Here is a 22,897-nt window from a genome sequence, read left to right on the forward strand (position 1 = left end):
TCATTCCTTGTAGCCCTCGCTACGTCAGCAAGAAACTTGTCTTTCATTTGCTCGGAAATGAGGGAGGCTGTGTCCAGAAACCTACGTGGCTCCTCAGAATTGTATTCTTCATTTCCCTCAGTGGCAGAGAATGGCAACAATGAAGAATTTTCCATATCTTTAGTTACAGAGAGACGAACCATGGGCAGTTTTGTGCTCCGAAGCAAATTTTCCCTCTGTTGCTTCCTCATTTGCTTCGCACTTTCCTTAGTACACAAAGCGCTGAAATCTGCAACTGATTTCTGCACAGTGTCAGTCGAACATTCCACACGGTCAATCATGTCCTCAGTTTCGGAGTGTGGTTTGCAATTTCCCATCGTCGCGGTTGCTTCAGCTACAGTTTCATTTCTTTCCATCGTCGCAGTCATCGTCGCGGTTAGCCCAGCTCCAGCTTCCACAGTCGACGTCCTCCCCTGCTGCGAGAACGGAAGCCTCTTTCCCACTTCCCTCTTCTCTGCAGAAAACAAGTGAATGACGTTACTGTCCTCGAAACTGTAGCCTCCCTGCTTCAAATGTAGCGATATGCCGGTCTTCCTTATGAACCCACGACCTGCGATAAATCCCGTGAAACAATTGCGCAGAACGACGAATTTATGCTTAAATTTCAACCCATTCAAATGTACAGTAAGATTCATTTCCCCACATGATTGTACAGAGCCTACTGCCAAAGAAATATTAATACGTTTATTGTGAATCTTATTTCCTTGTTTTTCCAATTCTCTTGCGATCTCAACAGACACGGTGCTCACAGACGCACCAGAATCCAAATATAGCGAGAAGTCCTTTCCCTGAACCTTACAGGTGACTAACGGTTTTTTGTCGCCAGAAGTGAAATTTCTGCAGTTACGTATTTCCCTATTCCTCCCCCTGTTTTGCTTTCCTTCTACGTGTGCAAGAACCGGAGTTATCTGTTCTGGTCTAACGGTATCTTTAGAGACGGTACAGGTGGCGCCCTTCTGCTGACCATCATACCCTCTTCTCCTCGCCGGTTCTTCTGCTCTCGACGGGGTTCCAATATTCCCGGAAAGGCTTAACCGGTTGAAAAGACCCGGATTTATGGCACTCATTGATACTTCTGTTCCCACGCGGCCGAAAGTGTTCATTGTCCCCGCGGCTGCTAATTGCCTTGCGACACTCCCTGAAGTTGACGCTAGTGGTAAACTGCTATCTCTTAGCTCTGGACAATAGTACAGAGCTTCTGAATACAATCTCTTTTGAATGTCCATAGCGCGAATCTCCAGATCTTTCAAGGTTGCAAAGGTTCTATCGTACAGGTGCGTTCTGAATTTAGGGTGGGAAAATTTCAAAACATGCTGTATGACCTCGTCTTCTGTCCCCCGTTTCTCCCTCATTGCGAAAAGCTTCCTGGTGTGTCGAATAAATGCAAGAAGAGACTGGTCTGGTGACTGGTAATTGTTCTGAATGATCCTTGCTATTTCCGAGTCGTAATCGACACTAAAGAATTCTTCCAAGAACGCCTTCTCAAATTCCCTAAAAGTGCCGAATGGTCTCGAAAATCTGAACCAATCTGCAGCGATTTCCTTCAACGAAAGCGGCAAGATTCTATCTAAGAGAAAAGTATCCCCAATTTCCATGATTTCCTGATAACTGCGTAATTCATACAAATAATCGTGTGGACTTACATCGCCGACATTTCCCTTAAAGATCGGAATGTTAATGTTGCTTTTTTTCAAGATTTTGTTCATTTTCTCCTCGCCCGTCCATGTCGAAGTTCCTTGCGTAAGGTTTAGAGAAAGTCTCTCAAGTTCCCCAACAATATCTTCCTCAGGCCTTCCCTCCAAGTTCACATTGCCTAGCAACTTGCCAATGAGCTCCCTGTCTATTTGAATTGCCATTTTGTCTTCTGTTACTTTCTTTCCACTTCGCAATAACATATGCCTTCAGTACTTCTCACAAAAAATATCCCGACTATGAGCCCCCAGTATGTAACGGTATATTTTGTGCTTTTAAGCCGATTCTCAGCAACATACACAATATACACAACCATACATTTTTGAATCCTTGTCCCGAGGTTCAAAACTTGCAGTACCTGAAGTTCTGTGGATGCTAGTTTAGGCAATAGACACGTATTTCTTCAAATTATAGTATAACGCCCATTTCATTTTAGATATATATAGGTTTATTCATAATATATTTACAGAAGTTAATTCTTGGCCGTTATTCGCAAATTACGTTTCGGTGTATCCTGTCCCCCCTTCCCGAAGAGAGTGTGTAGACTCGCGTAGCCACTGGCTCCACGAGTAAAAAAAAATATAACCCTCAGTACCAAAAAAGGTGGCTGAAGGTATGTGTGTTGTGTACCCGGTTTCCCACATGAAATAAACTATTGGAATAATATGAAAAGAGCAAGTGTGTGTATTAAAAGAAAGAAAGTTAACATCCCCGCCGTCGGTTCACATAGTAAGGAAAGAAAGCTCGCCCAGCCGCTCCCCACAGAGAAAAAGATACCTCTTACATTGCTGTACTCCGCCAAACATCTGAGGCCGACTGCTCCCCTGCCCTTCCTATTTATAGGCCCCGCTAATGACCTAAACCGTTACTGGAAACTTACCGCTCCCCAACGGCCAAGAACCCAAACGTACAGGAATACATAGCCATACACAATTTATAACATAAAAAAGGATCCAGTAATGATCGCATCATTACAATATCAAAAACGCCTCAACAATCAGGCAGCCAAAAAAAAAATCCCCAAAACTCACTATTCGGAGAAAAAATACAGTGGAGGTACATTAGAAGTTTAGTTACGACTAAAGGGTACAATGAGAAAAAAGTTTGAGAACTAGCGTTCTAGGAGATGGTTACTTTGAGTCCTGCCATGTTGCTTTCCATTTGTTTTCTGCTTTCTGCTGTTGCTTCCAAGTAGCTCCCCAGGATGCTGGGACACTTTTGTAGCTCTACTGTGGGTCAAAATGTTTCCACGCATAAAACAGAGACAAACTTACTGCAAATCCCACACAATGCATGTTCCATCCGTGCTGGCGGTGACGCTTCGTTTGTTGCTTTTAGAGATGCGGACGCTGGAAACTGGAGCCTTGTGCTCTGCCAGGACAGCAATGAGAGACTGGTACGTTGGTTCAACTCGCCATACCATTACCTACCAGAAAGACAGGTATAACCTTTCGACACATGCTAATATGAACCATCAGTGTGGTATTTATTAGTAGTTACGAGTAATACTAACAAATGCAAATGATATAAAAGAGCAACTAAAAGGAAGACTTAATTAAGGAATGCATGTCACTTTTCTCTTCATAAACATTTATCTTCTTGTATAATATTTAAGAAACTAAAAGTTAAAATATACAAAACACTAATATTGCCTGTATATTATATGGATGTGAAACTTGGTTCCTCATATAAAAAAAGAAACATAAATTAAGAGTGAAAATAAAATCCTCAGAAAAATATTTGGACGTAAAAGAGATGAGGAGACATGTGAGTGAAGAAGGTTACATAATTTAGAACTATAACACCATTAAGCCTTGTTTCCATTATTATGAAAAAATTATAAATATGCTGACCAAGGCAGTAATTTATTTTATTAAAAACATAAACTAAACGTAACGTTTCAACCTTCTAGCAAGGTCTTCATCAGACTCTGTATCAAGTACAAAAGTAACAAGATACCAAAAACAGGGCATTATATACACAAAACAATACTCCCTCCAGACTAATAGAAAGTTGTTTTGGAACTTTCTCGCAGGTGGCTTTCACTATACTTTCACCTAAAAGCGAAAAATATATACTTTCATATAGAATGTGGATTGGGCTTTATATATCACGCTCTTTTTCCTTCATTTTCTTCCTTCTCCTCTCCTCTTTCTCTCTTGTCCTTTCCACTCTTTCTAACACTTTCTTCCATTCTTTGTTTAACTTCAGTCCCCCATTCCAGTTCATTGTGTCTTCTTCACCTTTCTTCTCTATTTCCTTGGCTTCCTTCCATTTTCTCACTAGCATTCTCTTCTCCCTTCCTATCTGCTTAGCCTCATCCCACTCTATGTCATGTCCTGTTTCTCTCGTGTGTTTAAATATCGCATTTCTCTCTCTCTTGAGTCGTACATCATCCCTATGTTGTTTCAACCTATCTTTCAGCCTCTTTTTCGTTTCTCCTATGTACACACTCTGACATTCTTTACATTTTACTTCGTAGATAATCCCTTCCTCTTCCTCTTCTCTGTTTTCCTTTTTCTTGTTTGAATTCTTCGCTATTCCTAAGATGCTTCTCCCTCCCTTCCTGTAAGTTTTAATGCCCGCTTTCCTAAGCACTTTGCATATCTTTTCTGTGGTCTCCTCCATACTCCTTATTCCAAACCACCTCTCTTTTTCTTTCTCTTCATCTTTTTCTTTCTCTTCCAATTCTCCCCTTCCTCTTTTCTTCCTTCTTCTGTTTATGTCCAGTCTATCCTGCTTCTCATAGCCATTCTTTTCCAGCTGTTTCCATAGGCTATTTATTTTGCCTTCTTTTTCACATTCCTTCGTGCATATTTTCGTTATTCTGTCCTCCATATTCTTTATGAAATTTCTTTTTGTCACCTCACTTACATCACTTCTTTTGTGGCAGAATACCCCTGCTGCACACTTCTTCTGATGCCAAGCGGTTTCAATTTCTTCTCCTCTCTTCCTTTTCATCAATATATCAAGGTAGCTTAACTTGCCTTCTTCTTCTATTTCAAGTTCCAATAAAATCCCTCTTTCTTCATCTTGTATTTCTTTAGCAAAAATGTCAAGCTGCCTCTTTGTTCCCTTCCATATGCCAAAACAATCGTCCACATATCTGCAAAACAAAATTATTTTGTCACCTCCTTTTTCTATCACTTTCTTTTCCCATTCATTCATAACCAATTCAGCCAATGCTGGGCTTAGGCTAGAACCTACCTATATTCAGTCCTTCACTCATTAATGGGAGATAAAATAATGTTAATGAGTGAAGGACTGAATATAGGTTCTAGCCTAAGCCCAGCATTGGCTGAATTGGTTATGAATGAATGGGAAAAGAAAGTGATAGAAAAAGGAGGTGACAAAATAATTTTGTTTTGCAGATATGTGGACGATTGTTTTGGCATATGGAAGGGAACAAAGAGGCAGCTTGACATTTTTGCTAAAGAAATACAAGATGAAGAAAGAGGGATTTTATTGGAACTTGAAATAGAAGAAGAAGGCAAGTTAAGCTACCTTGATATATTGATGAAAAGGAAGAGAGGAGAAGAAATTGAAACCGCTTGGCATCAGAAGAAGTGTGCAGCAGGGGTATTCTGCCACAAAAGAAGTGATGTAAGTGAGGTGACAAAAAGAAATTTCATAAAGAATATGGAGGACAGAATAACGAAAATATGCACGAAGGAATGTGAAAAAGAAGGCAAAATAAATAGCCTATGGAAACAGCTGGAAAAGAATGGCTATGAGAAGCAGGATAGACTGGACATAAACAGAAGAAGGAAGAAAAGAGGAAGGGGAGAATTGGAAGAGAAAGAAAAAGATGAAGAGAAAGAAAAAGAGAGGTGGTTTGGAATAAGGAGTATGGAGGAGACCACAGAAAAGATATGCAAAGTGCTTAGGAAAGCGGGCATTAAAACTTACAGGAAGGGAGGGAGAAGCATCTTAGGAATAGCGAAGAATTCAAACAAGAAAAAGGAAAACAGAGAAGAGGAAGAGGAAGGGATTATCTACGAAGTAAAATGTAAAGAATGTCAGAGTGTGTACATAGGAGAAACGAAAAAGAGGCTGAAAGATAGGTTGAAACAACATAGGGATGATGTACGACTCAAGAGAGAGAGAAATGCGATATTTAAACACACGAGAGAAACAGGACATGACATAGAGTGGGATGAGGCTAAGCAGATAGGAAGGGAGAAGAGAATGCTAGTGAGAAAATGGAAGGAAGCCAAGGAAATAGAGAAGAAAGGTGAAGAAGACACAATGAACTGGAATGGGGGACTGAAGTTAAACAAAGAATGGAAGAAAGTGTTAGAAAGAGTGGAAAGGACAAGAGAGAAAGAGGAGAGGAGAAGGAAGAAAATGAAGGAAAAAGAGCGTGATATATAAAGCCCAATCCACATTCTATATGAAAGTATATATTTTTCGCTTTTAGGTGAAAGTATAGTGAAAGCCACCTGCGAGAAAGTTCCAAAACAACTTTCTATTAGTCTGGAGGGAGTATTGTTTTGTGTATATAATGCCCTGTTTTTGGTATCTTGTTACTTTTGTACTTGATACAGAGTCTGATGAAGACCTTGCTAGAAGGTTGAAACGTTACGTTTAGTTTATGTTTTTAATAAAATAAATTACTGCCTTGGTCAGCATATTTATAATTTTTTCATAATAATTTAGAACTACATAATTTGTATTCATGTCCGAACATTATTAGAATTATTAAATCAAGAAGACTTTACCGGATTCTTGTTGGGAAACCTGATGGTAAAAGACCAGTAGGAAGGCCAAGACGAAGATGGAGGGATAACGCTGAGATGGAACTAAAGGAAATAGATAAGGATGGAAAAGATTGGATTGATTTTGCGCAGGATAGGAACAGATGGAAGGCTTGCGTTTATGCATACATAAACCTTCAGGTTTAAGAATGATAGAGAGTTAGTTAGTTAGTATGGTATTTACTGAAATTTTTATACAAGATAATAAATGGCAAAATCAGAACAGATCTCGTAATCAGTGAATTCACACTTAGGGTACCCCAAAAGCAACGTGCAACCTCCACTCTTCCACAACCCGACCACTAGGCTATCCCTTCTACAACGCTTCTTGTTTTACAGGCTGCCAGAAATCTACAACTAACTTCCCCTGGATGTAGATATTTTCCTTCCAAAACGTAATTTTTATGTATTACTGACCAAGAACATGTAAATCTATCCCATCTTGTTATTTTTTGTTTCTACTTTGTGTTGTTTCAGTGTAAAATGGCTAAATAAGACTTTATCTGAAACTCTGAGATAATAAATAAATAAATAAATGATAACAAAAGAGCAATTAAATTATACCTTGTGTGTAGCTGAAAATATTATGAAGCTACTGAAGAACACGGTATCATGGATCTTTTGATAAGTGAAAAAAATGCTCCAAACATTAATTTTCTGCTCAGTTGGATAATGCAATTTATGGTACATAAAAATTAGGCTATTTGTAGGATTACAAATCTACATTGGAATCACAATTTTAAGTTAGAGAGGGGGGGGGGGAGGGAGGGAGGGAGGGGGAGACAAAATGATTTCATTAATTATTAGAAAATCCATATACACATGTACATATATAATTTTTGCACCTCTAATACTGTATGTACAGACAACAACAAAATTAGTAATAAGGTGTGTTTAATTGTATCTTCTGCAAATATGCTGTATAAAGAAAGAAACTGCCAGAGTACTAAGTGAAGTAAGCATACTAGGACTGAGCCATACCGATGTATCAATACTAGAAAATATAGAACTTTATTTGCCAATACTTTCTGGGAATTTGGTGTTTCCTGGGGTCTGCAGAAATTGGACGGAAGACTTTCGCATTCTAATTATCCCGGAAATTATACAAAATCCAATGTTTCCATTTAATTTGCATCAATATTGTGTGGAAGATGAGATGGTTAGGACACATGAAGAGGATGGGCGCAGAAAGACTACCAATAAGAGCTTACAATGCACAAGGAGTGGGAATACGACCAAGGGGGAGATCAAGGTGTTGGTGGAAGGAGCTGATAGTGGAGTGTGTTAGGAGAAGCAGACAAGATTGGATTGATTGATTGATTAATTTCATGTTTTAAGTCCACTCTCTGCACAGTAAGGCTAATTGGGACTGGACCTACAGTTTAAAGTGGGAACCGAACCACTATGTGCCTCCACCGGGAATCGAACCTGGGACCCCTTGATTACAAGGTGACGACTGCTCCATCGGGGAGGCCAGGACAAGATTGGAACACCGTGGAAAGAGAGGAGCGGTGGAAGACCAGAAAAAAATGGAGAGGCTTGACTTCTATTCTGACCCATCCAGAGGAAGGAAACAACAAAGGATGATGATGATTGTGTGGAATTTTATATATATATTTTTATTTTCATGAGAGGTTTTTTAATATTCTGATATAATTCTCGAAGATTCTGAAGCAAAACTCTGGTAAATTGATGCTTACAATTGGGAGTGGAACACTGACTCACTAATATTAGTGAGTATTTTAAACAACTTTTAACTGTTTTAATTTTCAAGCAGCCATATAGGTATCAGAGAGAATCACCTCATCCCATGAAGCAGATATTATGATGCGTATGCTTGCTATCTTTATGTTGTTTCCATATATTATTTTGTTAATGACTCTTTCTGACTGTTAATTACACAAAATTCTATTTTAATTTTGTTGAGTTCAAAATTTGGTTTTTTTGTGTCATGGTGAAAATATCGTAAGTAACATGACACAAATTATTGTTTCTTTATTTTATAAATACAGTGGAACCCCGATTTTACGTTCCCAGATTTTACATTTTCCTGCATTATATGTTCAATCTTCTTGGTCCCACTATAGCAAAATGTTAGAAAACTTCCCTCGATTTTACATTTTCCTGCATTTTAAGTTTCTTCAGCTTGGTCCCCTAAAGAACGTAAAATCAAGGTTCCACTGTAATAATAACGCACACTTCCCAGCACATGACAAATATGTGTACATTAGTGTTACAAAAATCTTGATTGAAACAGACATGTACCTTACATCTCAATGTAAAATGATATTGTATTTGGAATTCTGTTAAATAAATAAGCAACATTCAAAAACCACTTGTTTTCTTCTTTGGAAGGGGGGAAAAATAACTCACGAGCTTATTAGGGCAAGGGTGGCATGTGCATTGCTGCCCACTGACTGATGGAGAAGAACTAACAATTCGTCTGCTACATGTCTGTTTTAGTAAAGTTTTTCATGTTGTCGACACAGTTCTGCAATATTTTTTGTGGCATTGGTGTGTTAATACATACACCATTGCTGCGTTAGCTTACAGTTCTATGATGACAAATAATAAATGCTGACAAGAAAAATCACTTGAGCCATAAAAATAATGAAAACACCTCACCTGGCCTTCACCTCCTCCGCTAACAATGCGTTTCCCATCTGGTGAAATGTCTATGGCCGTAACCCCTTTCACATGAGCTTGGGAGATTTCAAAAATACAGCGTCCTTTTTCTGGTGTGTGGGCCCTAATTGAGCCATCGTTCCAGCCTATAAACAATAATGAATAAGGTTGCAACACCCCTCTATGGTACAAATATTAACATACTCATTGTTTTTTGCATTTTTTTAATATGTGGGAGAGTCAACAATGTCACAATGGCAATGGGATATTATCTTGATTTCTCTACAGGTTTACAGCTATTTTCAAAAATGCAAAACCATGTTTTCCACAGGTGAAACATTATTTTGTTCCTCGTACGAAATATTTTAAGCACTAAGAACCAAAATAGGCTTAGTTGAAATAGGCAATTATAGGCACTAAAAACTTTATGTATAATAATAATAATAATAATAATAAAATCGCCTTTATTGGAGCGGGCGTGTTTCGGCCTCTAGGGTATTGTCCTGAAACCTAATTCTGTACTGCAAGTGGATGAATCCGAACACAAGAACAAAATAGGCATACCTATTCATACCAAAAAAGCATCTAGATGGAACTTACCACTAATAATGGACTTCCCATCAGCACTAAAGGCGATACAAGTGCATGTGAAGTTTGGCACCGTAATTCTCAACAACTCCTGACATGTCTCAGCATTCCACACCTTTATGTCTTCCTTTCCACAGGTGGCAAACACTCTGGAGTAATCACTGGACACACAAGAAACCAAGTTTCAAAATACCTTCCTTCATGGTATACAGGGTGTTCATAAAGTCCCGGTACCATTACATTTGTAATTTATGAACACCCTGTATTTCTAAACACAATGCCACTTTACAAAATTGTATAAACCCTTTGTAAGACAAATCTACTATAGAACATAGCATATCAATATTGTCAGTTGGCTACTTTTTTTATTTTACTAGATAAGTATGATGTGACTTGTCATTCCTTTAGTCCTTAAAGGACAGTAGCCAGGCAGGGGCCAAGGGGGGGCTCAACCACCCCAGCATAACCACTGGCCCCCTCTGAAGTTGGTTGAAACTACTTCGTAAAATTTATTTCCAGTAACTAATGAAAATGTACACAGCATATATTATTTTGCTCAATACTTGATAAAGGTTAAATGCACAGAATATAAAGAACAGATATCAAATTCATTCATTTGATTTAGAAGGCAAAGTCAAAGTAACGGGAAGAAATTAGAATATACTCTCGGCTTCAGCTATGAGTGGGAAGAAGGGGTGTGTGCAAGATATTGAAAATAAACTGTATGTATTTGAACGTATTTCTACATTTTCTGTGTCCTACATTAACTTAACCCATCTGCTTACCTAGTCGTCAAATCGACGGTCTGAGCTGACACATGCATGCACCTAGCCGTCATTCCGACGGGTTGTGAAGTTTGGGCTTATAATTCATGTTTTCCCCAACAGATGGCACCAGTATGCAGTCCGATTGTGTCTTAAGCTTTGTAAAGTGTCCTGCTAAATGTTTCATACCGCTGCATGCAGTTGAGGCAAATTATTTTTTCATTTAAACAAATAGTGTTTTGTCTTCGTTGCAATCATGGCTAATAAGAGACTGGTTCCTGATGCGGCAATTGAAAACTTGCTTTTTGGCAGTGATGAAGAGGAAAACGTGGATTAATTTAGTGATGATGATGACAGTGACTCACAGTCTTCCAGTTTCAGTGAAAGTGGAGAGGGTGAAAGTGATGGGGAGTGTGGTGAAAGTGAGGGTGGTGTGACACCTGTTGCCAAGAAACAGAAAGAAGACGAATAGAAATGGTCAGAAACTTGTACACCAAACGATCCACCAAAGAAAATACCATTTACAGGTACGCCTGGTGTAAATCGTGTTGTTTTGCGATCCTTAGGGGCTTCTCCTTCAGCATGTGAGGTGCTAAAAAATTCCTCAAAGACGATTTTTGGGAAAGTGTTTGCGCTGAGACAAACTCTTATGCCAACAATATACATTTTGATGAAAATGGTGAGGCTCAATCAAATAGTATTGATGCAAAATGGTTTCCAACAACTCCCGATGAGATAAAGGCATATTTTTGTTTGTGTATTCTTCAGTCGCAGGTAAAGAAAGAAAGTTTACAAAACTACTGGAGCACCAGAAAGATTACTGAAACACCATTTTTTGCCAGTGTAATGCCTTAAAGCATTTGTTGATTATGCACTTTTTTTACATTTTGTAAATAATGATGATATTCGCCCTGGAGATAAATTAGGAAAGATTAGGAAACCCATGGAGTACCTAAATAATAAATTTCATTAAATGCAGAGGTAGGCTTTCGTTTGTACAGTGCGTCCATTTCGATCTTCAGCCGAGAGATCGGGAGAAGCTTGGCGGGCGGCGCTGGCGGAGATGCCGAGATTTGCAGCCTGTAATGCCCGCTTATGTTTATGGACATATGCAGACAATGATATAAATATTGCAAAACGAGCACTAACCTGTGTTATAATTTATCATCTGTAATTCATCCAAGTTCTGCCCTTATATACACAAAAAAATACGCTTTAGAAACGATGTTAAGAGCCACAGATAATAAAACATTTTAATCATAGTTTTGACCAGTAACGTCCTGCTTAAGTTCATATCCTTGAAAGAGTTTTGTGCCGATGGGGATCGTTTGGAGGTTTCGAATGTGCAACACTGTATCAAGATTACGCTGTAGACGAAACCGTTAAAAGTCAATGGTGTTCGTGAGCTTTCTTGCAATCCGAAATCTCCGAGCTCGAGGTTTTTGTTCCTTCGCGACAGAGCTCTGAATATAGTGGCGAGCAGATGTAAACCAAGAGCGTGTTAATTTCGTACTGTGCGCAAGAGTGTTATTATTGGTTACTTGCCGTTACTTGTTTGTGTTATTGCAGTGTGTATGTGTGTTGTGTCAGTGAGAGGATTGGAATGCCAGCCGCAAGGTTCACGTTACGAGGGGGGCTGATAAGTTCTTGGCCCGACCCAGAACGACTTTAGCTACAGGCACGAAAGTTTCAGGCTATTCAACGTATTCTCCCCGAAAGTCTACACACTTGGCACTTGGTGGATATCAGTTTGAACAAATCTCATAACACAGGTTAGTGCTCGTTTTGCAATATTTATATAAATGTCTGCATATGTCCATAAAAATAAGCAGGCATTACAGGCCGCAAATGTCGGCATCTCCGTCAGCGCCGCCCGCCACGCTTCTCCCGATCTCTCGGCTGAAGATCGAAATGGACGCACGGTACAATACAATTCCAGCAAGAGAGCTAGATTCGGCATAAAATATTATAAAGTATGCGAGTCTTCCAGTGGTTACTGCTGCGAGTTTCAAATATATACAGGTAAAAAAGTCTCCCAAGAAAAATTACCTGAGCATGAAATAATTGTACTTCAATGGATGGAACCCTTGCTTCACAAAGGTTACACATTGTACCTAGACAACTGATACAACTCCCCAACACTTTGTGATAAATTGTTAGCTGCAGATACAAATGTTTTGGGTACAGTTCATCTCAACAGGAAAAAGATTCCTAAAGAATTAAAAACTCTGCAACTAAAGAAAGGTGAAGCAACTGCAACGTACAGCCAGCCAGTATCAATGTTGTCTACAATCCATGATGATATTTACATGACTAACACACGTAAAATAGACAGAATAACAAAGAAACCTATACAAAAGCCAAAAGCTGTTATTGAGTACAACAAGGGTATGGGTGGGGTGGACAAGATGGACCAGCAACGAGCCTCATTCCCAATTATGCACCGTTACCTAAAGGCCTACAAGAAGATATTTTTCTACATGCTAGACTTGACATTGTATAATTCTTATGTCACGTACAGAAAGATTACACATGTGAAAAATCTGAAGTACAATGAGTTCAGGCTGTTAGTGGTGAAACAAATGTTTGAAACTTGAACTACCTGAATACGCATGAAGAGGACACCCGTCAAGTGATACCTCCCCTAAGACTTCAGAGTGCCAACTGGGCTCATTTTCCTCAGCACATCCCTCCAAATCCTGTGAAACAAAACCCACCCATCAAGGCAGTGTAAAGTTTGTTCAGCCCACAACAATAAGTCCAGCAGTAGATGGGAATGTGAGAAGTGAAAGGTTGCACTACATATGCCTGAATGCTTCAAGGGATATCACACAAAACACCACTACTAGGCAGTGGCGATGCTACATAAAGGGCAACTAGGGCACTGCCCCACAACAATGTTAACATAAAAAGTTCATCTGAAGACACGATCGGTATATACGCGTAAATATTTTTTCCCTCAACCCCTACGTTGCTGCAACCAGACTTACAGGGTATGCACCCTGTGCGAGGTTAATATATTTCTCCGTCCTGTTGGACAGAGTCCAATCTCGGCTCTGCCCCGGAGACGTGACGTCACTGACTGATCCAAACATTTACAGCATAGGCAAGGGACGGTTCCCTCACAATGGAAAAGCGCAAAATTCGTAGCCGTCTCTGGGCAGTGAACGAGGTGCCCTGCCCATTCATATTTGCCTCCTTCACCGTTCAGTGTTTCCAACGCTTGGCAGGCAGTTCATTCGTTCTTCCAGCCTGCAGTAATAAGATAGAAAAAAATCCCTCGAATGCTTTTCTTCGCACTTGTTCCGGCGACCTGAAAAGTTGACAACACTTTTTATTGCACAAACTAGTCCCTCGTATTTTTAAAAAGATCCTCCTTTCTTCCCATTGTAATACGGATTTGGATTTGAGTTAGTGTGTGAGTTTGCGTTGCGTTCCGTCTGTGCGTATTGGTCGCTTATGAAATAATTAGTTTTTCGCGATTTTATAGTTACTGTACGTGTTTATTTATTTGTGTAATTGTGTCTGTGTTCCAGCAACTTGACATGCAGAATATCTTCGTAAGTATAAACGAACTTTTTGGGGGTACATGGCCAATGTAAAGTGTTGTAACTGAACTTAACGCTGCATCATCTTCCTAGTTAGTCATTGATATTAGTGGATACTTGGTGAATATGACATTGAATCATGTAGAAACTTTAATATCTATGCCTTTCAATTCATTGACAATGGAAGAGAAACTGCAGTGTAACATTTTTCTAATAATTCCAGTATCTATCCAAAATTTAGTTACTGCAAGCGTATAGGGTTCCGACGTCAGTATTCGAGTTTTTTTTTTATTCATGTAATTTGTTCCATATGTTGCTGATTTTTCGTAATCCTACGTAGTGAATGTTTAATGCTCTTTGGAGAGATATCTTGATCAGAATGTTAATTTTATTCCAAATTGTTCGAACAATTTACTTACCCCATATCAAGGAACTCCCCTCAAAAACCTTAAAGAGGAATATAGAGGTAAACTGCCCCCCCTCCCCACCCAAAAGAAAAATGTGCCCTGCCTGACTGAAAAGGCACGCGCTGCCCCTGCTACTAGGTAAGTTTCTTCAACTTGTAATGCCATTATACTTCTTTGCCCATTTACTATAATCTATGTTTTACACTATTAGAAAATTTCATGTGGATATGGTAAATAGATTAGACGAAATTAACATTTAAATTCAGCACTGCAGAATCGGCGAGCGGAGAGGAAAATTAAATGGTATTTTACAGATTCTGAAGTGGCATTTAAATGGTAAGCGGATGGGTTAATGAACACCCCACTCCTACCACCACACACATAATTTACCTTCATATAATACTGTTCAACTTTTGAAAATGGACTTGGTTCATAAAGCTCCCCCTGATAACTGTTGAGCCCCCCCCCCCTCCCTCCTAGAGATCAATTCTGGCTACAGACCTGGGTCCCTAACAAGTTATGTTTCAATGTCTGTGTTGTACTTTTGCCAAACTTATTTATAAATGTTTTCTGCATTGAAATCAGTATATTATGAAAAGCTTATTTGTCACGTAGTAAGTAAGTAGTAAAGTTCCTCCTCCACTTTGCACCATGCCATGAGGCATATCTAGGGGGATGTGGGGGTTGGGCCCCACACATTCTATCAATCTCAGTCATTTTGCTGATGTGATCAGCACCACACTTTGGCCACCTTTACCCCCCAGGTACCCATTTAGTTGAGGCTGGGTGAGCCTGAGGCTCTGTCCGAAAGGTACAAAGTACAGACTTGAAGTATGGTCTTGGCGGAAGTGACGTCACTTAGTACAGTTCGAAAGCACCAAGAACAGAAGGACGCAAGTACACAGCATGCAGTACAGATGGTTGGTGACTAGGTCACGTGGTTTCCACACTTGTTCATTTGTTTAAAATCACGGAGGTAGAAAGCGAGCAGCAAGTTGTTGATTATAAACACAGTCAAAAAAGTTTTGCATCACCCGAGAAGTGATGAAAATAGTGTCCCCAACATGCCGAAGCAGACAAGAAACGATGAAGCAGAGCTCATTGTGCGAAGTAAAGCAGTTGACGTGCAAAACCGTTCACCACAGACGACTACCGGAGTTCGTAAGCGGATGTGTGTGTTCGAGCGTAGTACCATGGTAGATGGTGAAGGTTAAGTAGGTGTTTCTTGTGTCCAGTTAGCGAAGGCAAGCGAGTGCAGCTGTTTGCAAGGTATGCCTAGGCGTACGATAGTGCAGTTTGATAGGGCCAGGATCATCACCCTACTGTAGACTGGCATGTCACAACGGGCTGTAGCTAGGGCTGTTGGAGTGGCGCAAAGCGATGTTTGTAGGACCTGGAAGTGGTATACGAGGGTCACTATTTATATTTTGAGCCTAACAATGAAAAAACAGGAATTTGGCATTGAAAACTGCTTTATTGTTTTTCGAAGTATTCTCCTTTATGGTCAATACACTTTTGCATTAGTTCGAACCATTTGTCAAAGCAGTATTTCCAATCTTCTTGAGACACCTCCATAATATGGTTTTTGAACGCATCAACGGCATCTTCAGCCGACGAAAATCGTTGTCCACGCAATTTATTCTTGACATTCGGGAACAAGAAGAAGTCATTGGGTGCCAAATCAGGACTGTACGGCGGATGACCCATCAATTCGATTTTTTGACTTTTCATAAAGTCGGTTGTTAGACGATATGTGTGACAGCTGGCATTGTCTTGATGAAGAATGATCCGACGGCGTTTGTTTTCCGTATTTGACCGAAGACCTCTGGCAAACAAATTGTTGTGTACCATTCAGAGTTGACCGTTCTACGTTCCTCTAAAGGCACAGTTGCCACATGACCAGTTTTCCCGAAAAAACAAGCGACCATTTGTTTCGATGTGCTTCGAGCGCGAACAACTTTTGTTGGATTGGGTTCATCTTGAAACACCCATACAGTCGACTGCTGTTTACGTTCCGGCTCATATGCATATATCTATGATTCGTCACCTGTTACAATCTTATATATGTCTTTTGAAGCACCACGATTGCATTTATTGAGCATTTGTTTGCACCAATTCACGCTAGCATCTTTTTGAGTTTTTGTCAAATTGTGTGGGATCCAACGAGAACATACCTTTCTCACAGCTAAATGATCTCCACATACAGGGTGACCATATAATCCTACATAATTATATCTACCATCATTAATTTGTTTGATCACACAGTCATGCAACAAGTTAAAAACTAGGATTAAAAAAGGAATTCATATCTGAAGACTAACTGACTACACACGAAGGAAAGGATATTCTTACCCTCCAGACAATGTATGTATCATTGAAGGGAGCTGGTAACAGTAACAGTTCTTCAGCTGATCAAATACAAATGTTAATAATAATAATATTTTTTTTGTAACAAAGGGTAAAATAATTAAAATTTGTAACTCGAACTTACCTTGGATATCTTACATCAAAAACTGCTGATGTATGGCATGTTACCAACAATGTCAGTTGAAAAGTCTCCATATTCAATTTGTATATTTCACACTTTGTTGTTCCAATTAAAACGGAGTCACCCGTTATTTGTAAAGTTGTTATTATTCCATTCACATTAGTAGTTTTTAACTATGGAAAAAGATACAATCTTAATTACTGACATTGTATAACTTGGAACATTATCCTAACATGGTACCAGTGGTGTATTCTGAAAATTTGATCTGGTTTACTGCAATAATTCTTATTTATTATATATTAATTAGGCATAATAGAAATAAAACATAAATGCAGGCATGCAAGCAAAAAAAGTCTAACATCGTCAAGTTTTCTGACAAGCCCAGAGTTGTTTTCAAATGCCCCTCCAACCTCCAAAACATCCTGTTCCACAACACTCCGTCACCACACAACCGACATCTCCCTGCCCACAAATGCAACCGTCCTAGGTGCAAAACCTGCCCCATTCTCATCACCTCACACCCTCCAGGTGCACACAGTCACTGGCAAATTCACCCTCCACCCCAAAGGAACCTGCCACACCTCAACATCTGTGGCGACTTTTACCTGGGGGAAACATCAACTGGCCTCAACCTCAGAATCAACAACTACCGCTCCTCCACCCACAACCTGGACTTCACAGTCGCTGTCCATGCCAACCACCATTCCTTTCAACGACTGCTTCCGGGTAGCGATCCACCTCTTACCCCAATCTGCCAACACCTCAGTTCGCAAAAGATGGGAGAGGGCCTACGTATCAGCCATGAGTGCAACCGCACCACCTGGTTGAACTCCCAAGCAACAAACTTCTGTGCAGAAGATATGGAAAAGTGTGTTGAACGGTACCAAATTTGTACGGTAAATAATGGTGACTGTTGAGAAATGAAGTAGATATGTACATGTTTGTAACCACCAATACAGTGTTGCTGGACTTCTTTTCTTCGATAAAATCAATCAGCCCTTATTTTTTCAATTCACCTTGTAAGATGTGAAGCTGACCTTGCATCAACACAAGTCAGAAGAACACACATATAGGGAGACCAAAGTTGGTAAGGTAACTGACCGAATACTGGTGAGAGAGAGTGTGTGAGTGAGGATTTCAAGTTTAAATTTCATCCATCAGTTTTTCGGAGCAGCGGTAGCTCAGTTGGTAGAGCATCTGGCTACAATGTGGAAGACCCAGGTTCGAATCCCACGGCAGGTGATCTGGATCAGTCATTTTCCTGTTTCTGAGGCACACCCAACCTTGTATAAATGGGTACTCTGGGGCAACCCGGGGGATTGAAGGCAGCAGGCATGATGCTGAACACATCATCCCAACTATGGCCGAGATCATGTGGAGCTCTACCTCCACATCACCTCATATGCCTTCCTGGCATGTGTGCACATGCACAGGGGTACCTTACCGTCAGTTTTCAGTAGAGAGGCTAAAGTTTACTTACAGCAGAAAGCATAGGATCTGAAGGACATTTGAGCTCGGCCTTGCTTGGAGCAGCATGCTTCTCTGGGGGCTTAAGCTGCTTCACGAGCTCCACTGTCCCATCCCCAGCTCCAACTAGGAGGTACCCACTCTCCAGCAATACTAGGCAGGTCACCCCTAAAATGTAAAATGTAAGTTTAATTAAACAGTAAAAATATAGAAACCATTTTGATATCAAGTAGTCATTAAAATAAAACAATTCCTGAGCCCTAATGTATTCATTTTAATGTAAGTGGAAAGCAAGTGAATTATGCAAGGTTTAAATATGAAGTATGATAAAAGAAAATTAAACTGTAAATGGCAACAAAAATACTACTTCCCTTTGGGTATGTTACTGGCAAATTATATCGCAATACAAGATAAGTTTACTTTCATGATAACACAACACATAAAAAACAAAAATATTTTAAGTGTAAAAATATGTGTTTTTCTGGCTAAAAGATAGTTATTATACAATAGCTAAGAAAATATATAATGTATAAAATATGTCTCTCACACAAGATCAATAGAAAACTTTCACACTCTCTTTGTTAGTTGCTTCTAAAAAAAACCTAATTGATTAAATGCAACCATTTTCTGTTTCTTAAATATTGATTAAGTATTTTTGTGGCACTCAAAAAAAATGGGTATTAAAATACTGAGGCAATAAAAAAAATACACACAAGGAGCATAATGTGTATCTATTTCATTGTTAAAGAGATAAAATATAATTTTCATTTCATGTCTAACCCTTACTCATGAAGCTAGATGGAACAACAGCATGGTGTTGATAACACAGGCCCGAACAATTTAATGACAATTTTGGAACAACATGGGAAAAATCAACTTCTCTTCATTCCTGTAAATAAGTGTGATGCTATTTTGCTCTTTATTGATGACTAGAGCCCGGAAGTTCAGGCATTTATTTTCGTTAAAATAGGCAGGCAAAAAGGCATTATAATGTGGAAAATAGGCACTAAAAATGGGAAAAAAGGCAAAATAAACTGAAAAAGGCACATTTGAAAGTCACTTACTTTTATCTATAATTTCTGGCAAAATGTTAATGAAGCATACATAAAACAAGCAAATGTAGCTGGACTCATTTCGATAACAGCATTTTCATCTTTTAGAATATCACAAATTGTTTTCAATTGTTTCAAGTCATCATTTGCACTCACTACCCATTTGCACTTTTCCACAACAGCTGACCCCTTTTCTCCTGACACTTCCATCATCTGCTGCATAGATTCCTCGAAGATTTTCATGGATGCTACAAGAGTCTCACCTCTTTTTTCTAGCTTTGTAATTGTCTCTGGCAATGCACCATAATGTGCAAAAATAAATGACAGTTCATTCTTCAGTTCTGAATAGCACAGGGGTTTTTTCACTTCACGAATTAAAGCCGCTTTATTTTCTGGAAGAGCATCGATCACCTCACTGATTTTTTCAAGGTGGTTAGCATAATATATAGCTGCTGATATCCAGGTTCCCCATCTCATTAAGACTGGTTGCGGAGGTGAACTAAGCTCAGGTGCAACTTCCTGAAATGTTCGGGTTCGAGAGGGAGATTTCAGAAATATCTTCTTTGTGTTCGAAATCAACCTGTCCACTTCTGGGTGCAACACACTAACTTTTTCGGCAATTTTGTGCATTGCGTGGGCTACACATGTGTTATGAAGCATGTTCGGGAAGAGAATTTTCAATGCTATGGCAGCCTTCTTTATATAGGGAGCTGCACAACTGATAAAAAGTAACATGTCATCATGATTTACACCATCTGGCCAGAGCAGAAGTAGGGAATTTGAGAATAACTGAACTATTGACCAATCATTGGCTCTCTCTAGTTGTTCTGACGTGAGAAGAAATGACGAGCATTCTGACGTAATGACGTAATTGTGCAGGTGTTCTGCAACAGGTTTTCAGCAGTCAGTCATTCACAAGGACATGTTAACGGAAAGGCAATATCTTAACTCAGCATGAAATACTATTTTTTTTTTAACACACTTTTCTCCTTCAGCAATGTTGAAACATACGTGAGTTCAATATTACTTAAATAAGGCAAAAATTATTCACATAATAAACGGAAGAAAACTAAATGCCAACAACGTTTTTTGGGAGAAAAATAATTTATTTACACATTTTTTTTAAAAAATGTTCAAATTTCATTGAAAAAGGCAAAAAAGGGCATTATAATTAAAAATAGGCAGTGGGGTCCCAAATAGGCAAAATAGGCAAAATGAAAAGGCTTCTAAAACATTCGAAACAACATAAAAAACGTATATCCGCAAAAATTTTATCAATATATGCAGTAGATAAAAAGAGGCATTTTGCCAAACTTCCGGGCTCTATTGATGACACACACATGTAAATAATAATAATAATAGCCTACCAAGACTGTATCGCCCAACTTCAATTGGCTTCTTCCTGCTGATAAACTTGCCCATGCAGAAAGCAATTGTTGGCAGCCTGTTGCTCTCTACGGATGGATCAGGGTGGAAGTTGAGTTGCACTTTGATTATGTCACCAGATGTTGTTCCACAGTACAAGAAACGATCTTCAGGATCCACCTAAGAATGATATAGCATGTATACATCAGCATATGGAAAGCTACCTTTAAAAAGTAACTGACTTACAGTTACCATTAATTTATTCTAGACGATATACAGGGTTAAAGTAAGTCTTGAAGACTTAACATGTACTAAAATAAATAATCTAAATATACTTGTTTATCATTTGTAATATAACTGATGGTTATTTATTTCTGCCGAAGGTACTGGAAGGCAAGAAATTGGGTCATATGTCTTTGAAGGATAGTTCCAAAGAGTTATGCACACTACTACTTGTGATAATATGCATTACATATTAATCACGACCTTTACTTTTTTGAATCTAATGTCCTTTCTTATTATTCAATAAATATTAAACTTTTTATACATTCGACATTAGTTTCCTTGACAGGGCAGTTGTTTTTATACAAATTTTGGCGATCTTGACTACACCTAAGATACATAATGATTACGTGTTGTTATATCTTTATTCCTATACAGTCTTTATATCTATTCATGTAATAATAACAATACAATATTAATTAATTTACATAATTAATATTATTTCAATTTAATTAAAGGGCCTCCCCGATGGTGCAGTTGTTGCCTTGCAATCAACGGGTCCTGGGTTCAATATCCGGAGGAGGCACATAGTGGTTTGGATCCTACTTTAAACTGTAGGTCCAGTCCCAATTAGCCTTACTGTGCATTAACTGGACTTAAAACACCAACTCAATTAATCAATTTCATTAAATATAATAATGTATTTCTAGATATGTGCCTGTCTGACACGACTTACAACCATGCAGCGTATCACCCTCTTCAGCTTCTTGAAGCTAACGTCCAGAGGATTAATCTTCCGGTTCTCTATGTCAGCCACCCAGACTCTCAAAGTGTCTTCGCCAGCTGTGATCATGTAGTACTCCCTGGTGTTGGTTGCTGCAATGCACGACGCGAACCCAGATGTCCCACGGCTGGCAGCACTTCCTAAAATGGTGGAATAATTGACGGCTACAATGCAGAAACAATAGGGATGGATCGCTACTCTACTCGTTTCAACTAATATATATATATATATATGGATAAAAGCAAGTAGGGCCAATAGGGCTAAGTAAAAATCAAAGAAGGTAAAAGGAAACACTCACCGGACAGTAGAAAAATTCAAAATTTTCGCTAACTTCGTAGCATCATCGGTGTGAGGAGAAAGAGACGGAACCGGAAGTTGGGGTCCTGCAGAGTTGCCAGGTTCCCATCGAAGAAGAAGTGGTGCGTAGAACGAAAAAAACACTGTTTCGTCACCAGGCTCGTCGTAAACTGTGAGTGTGTGGGATGAGCTGGGAGGGATGGGATGGCTTGGGAGGGACGGTGGGTGAGGGATGGGCATTACTGGGTGGCCTTGTTCAGGCCAGGTGGAGTGAGTGGTTGCACTCATGGCCCAAGGGGGAAACATCAACGGCCCTCAACCTCCGCATCAATAACCACCGCTCCTCCACCCACAACCTGGACTTCACTGTTGCCGTCCACACCAATCACCACAACATCAGTTTCAACGACTGCTTCCGGGTAGCGATTATCCATCTCCTACCCCAACCAGCCAACACCTCTGTTCGCAAAAGATGGGAGAGGGCCTATATATCGGCCATGAGTACATCTTTAAAAATTACAAAAAATGTCTCTTTGAAACTCACTTGATCAGTGTTGCACCTTTCAGGTCGTTTTGTAAATAACAGTTGATATCTTATGTGAATTTAAGCTGTATAGAGTCTGCGCTACAATTTTTAACAATTTAATTAATTTTTAATTTTTTTAAGGTTTTAATTTGACTCACTCTCATATTAGCAAGCATAGTCTTCTCTCTTCCTCCATAGCCTAGGACCATGTGTTGTAGTGAAAGAGAAAGTCCAGATCTTGGACTCGGCTTACACTATTCATACAGCTAAATTAGT

At 39.3% G+C, this 22,897-nt stretch overlaps 1 protein-coding gene across 1 annotated transcript in view; it reads right to left on the bottom strand.

Annotated features, from left to right (window-relative positions):
• LOC145990065 (cilia- and flagella-associated protein 52) overlaps nt 1–22,897 on the bottom strand; it is a 72,197-nt gene that overhangs the window by 33,988 nt on the left and 15,312 nt on the right. The window contains exons 4-10 of the mRNA XM_083125721.1: nt 21,751–21,938; nt 20,795–20,972; nt 18,389–18,543; nt 16,912–17,081; nt 9,714–9,862; nt 9,114–9,259; nt 3,006–3,157 (exon numbers count right to left, since the gene is read on the bottom strand). Of these exons, the coding sequence (XP_082981847.1) occupies nt 3,006–3,157; nt 9,114–9,259; nt 9,714–9,862; nt 16,912–17,081; nt 18,389–18,543; nt 20,795–20,972; nt 21,751–21,938 (1,138 nt within the window). The remainder of the gene's footprint in view (nt 1–3,005; nt 3,158–9,113; nt 9,260–9,713; nt 9,863–16,911; nt 17,082–18,388; nt 18,544–20,794; nt 20,973–21,750; nt 21,939–22,897) is intronic.

Source organism: Lepisma saccharinum, chromosome 7 (genome assembly GCF_977018435.1).
Source record: "Lepisma saccharinum chromosome 7, izLepSacc3.1, whole genome shotgun sequence".
Lineage (NCBI taxonomy): Eukaryota > Metazoa > Arthropoda > Insecta > Zygentoma > Lepismatidae > Lepisma > Lepisma saccharinum.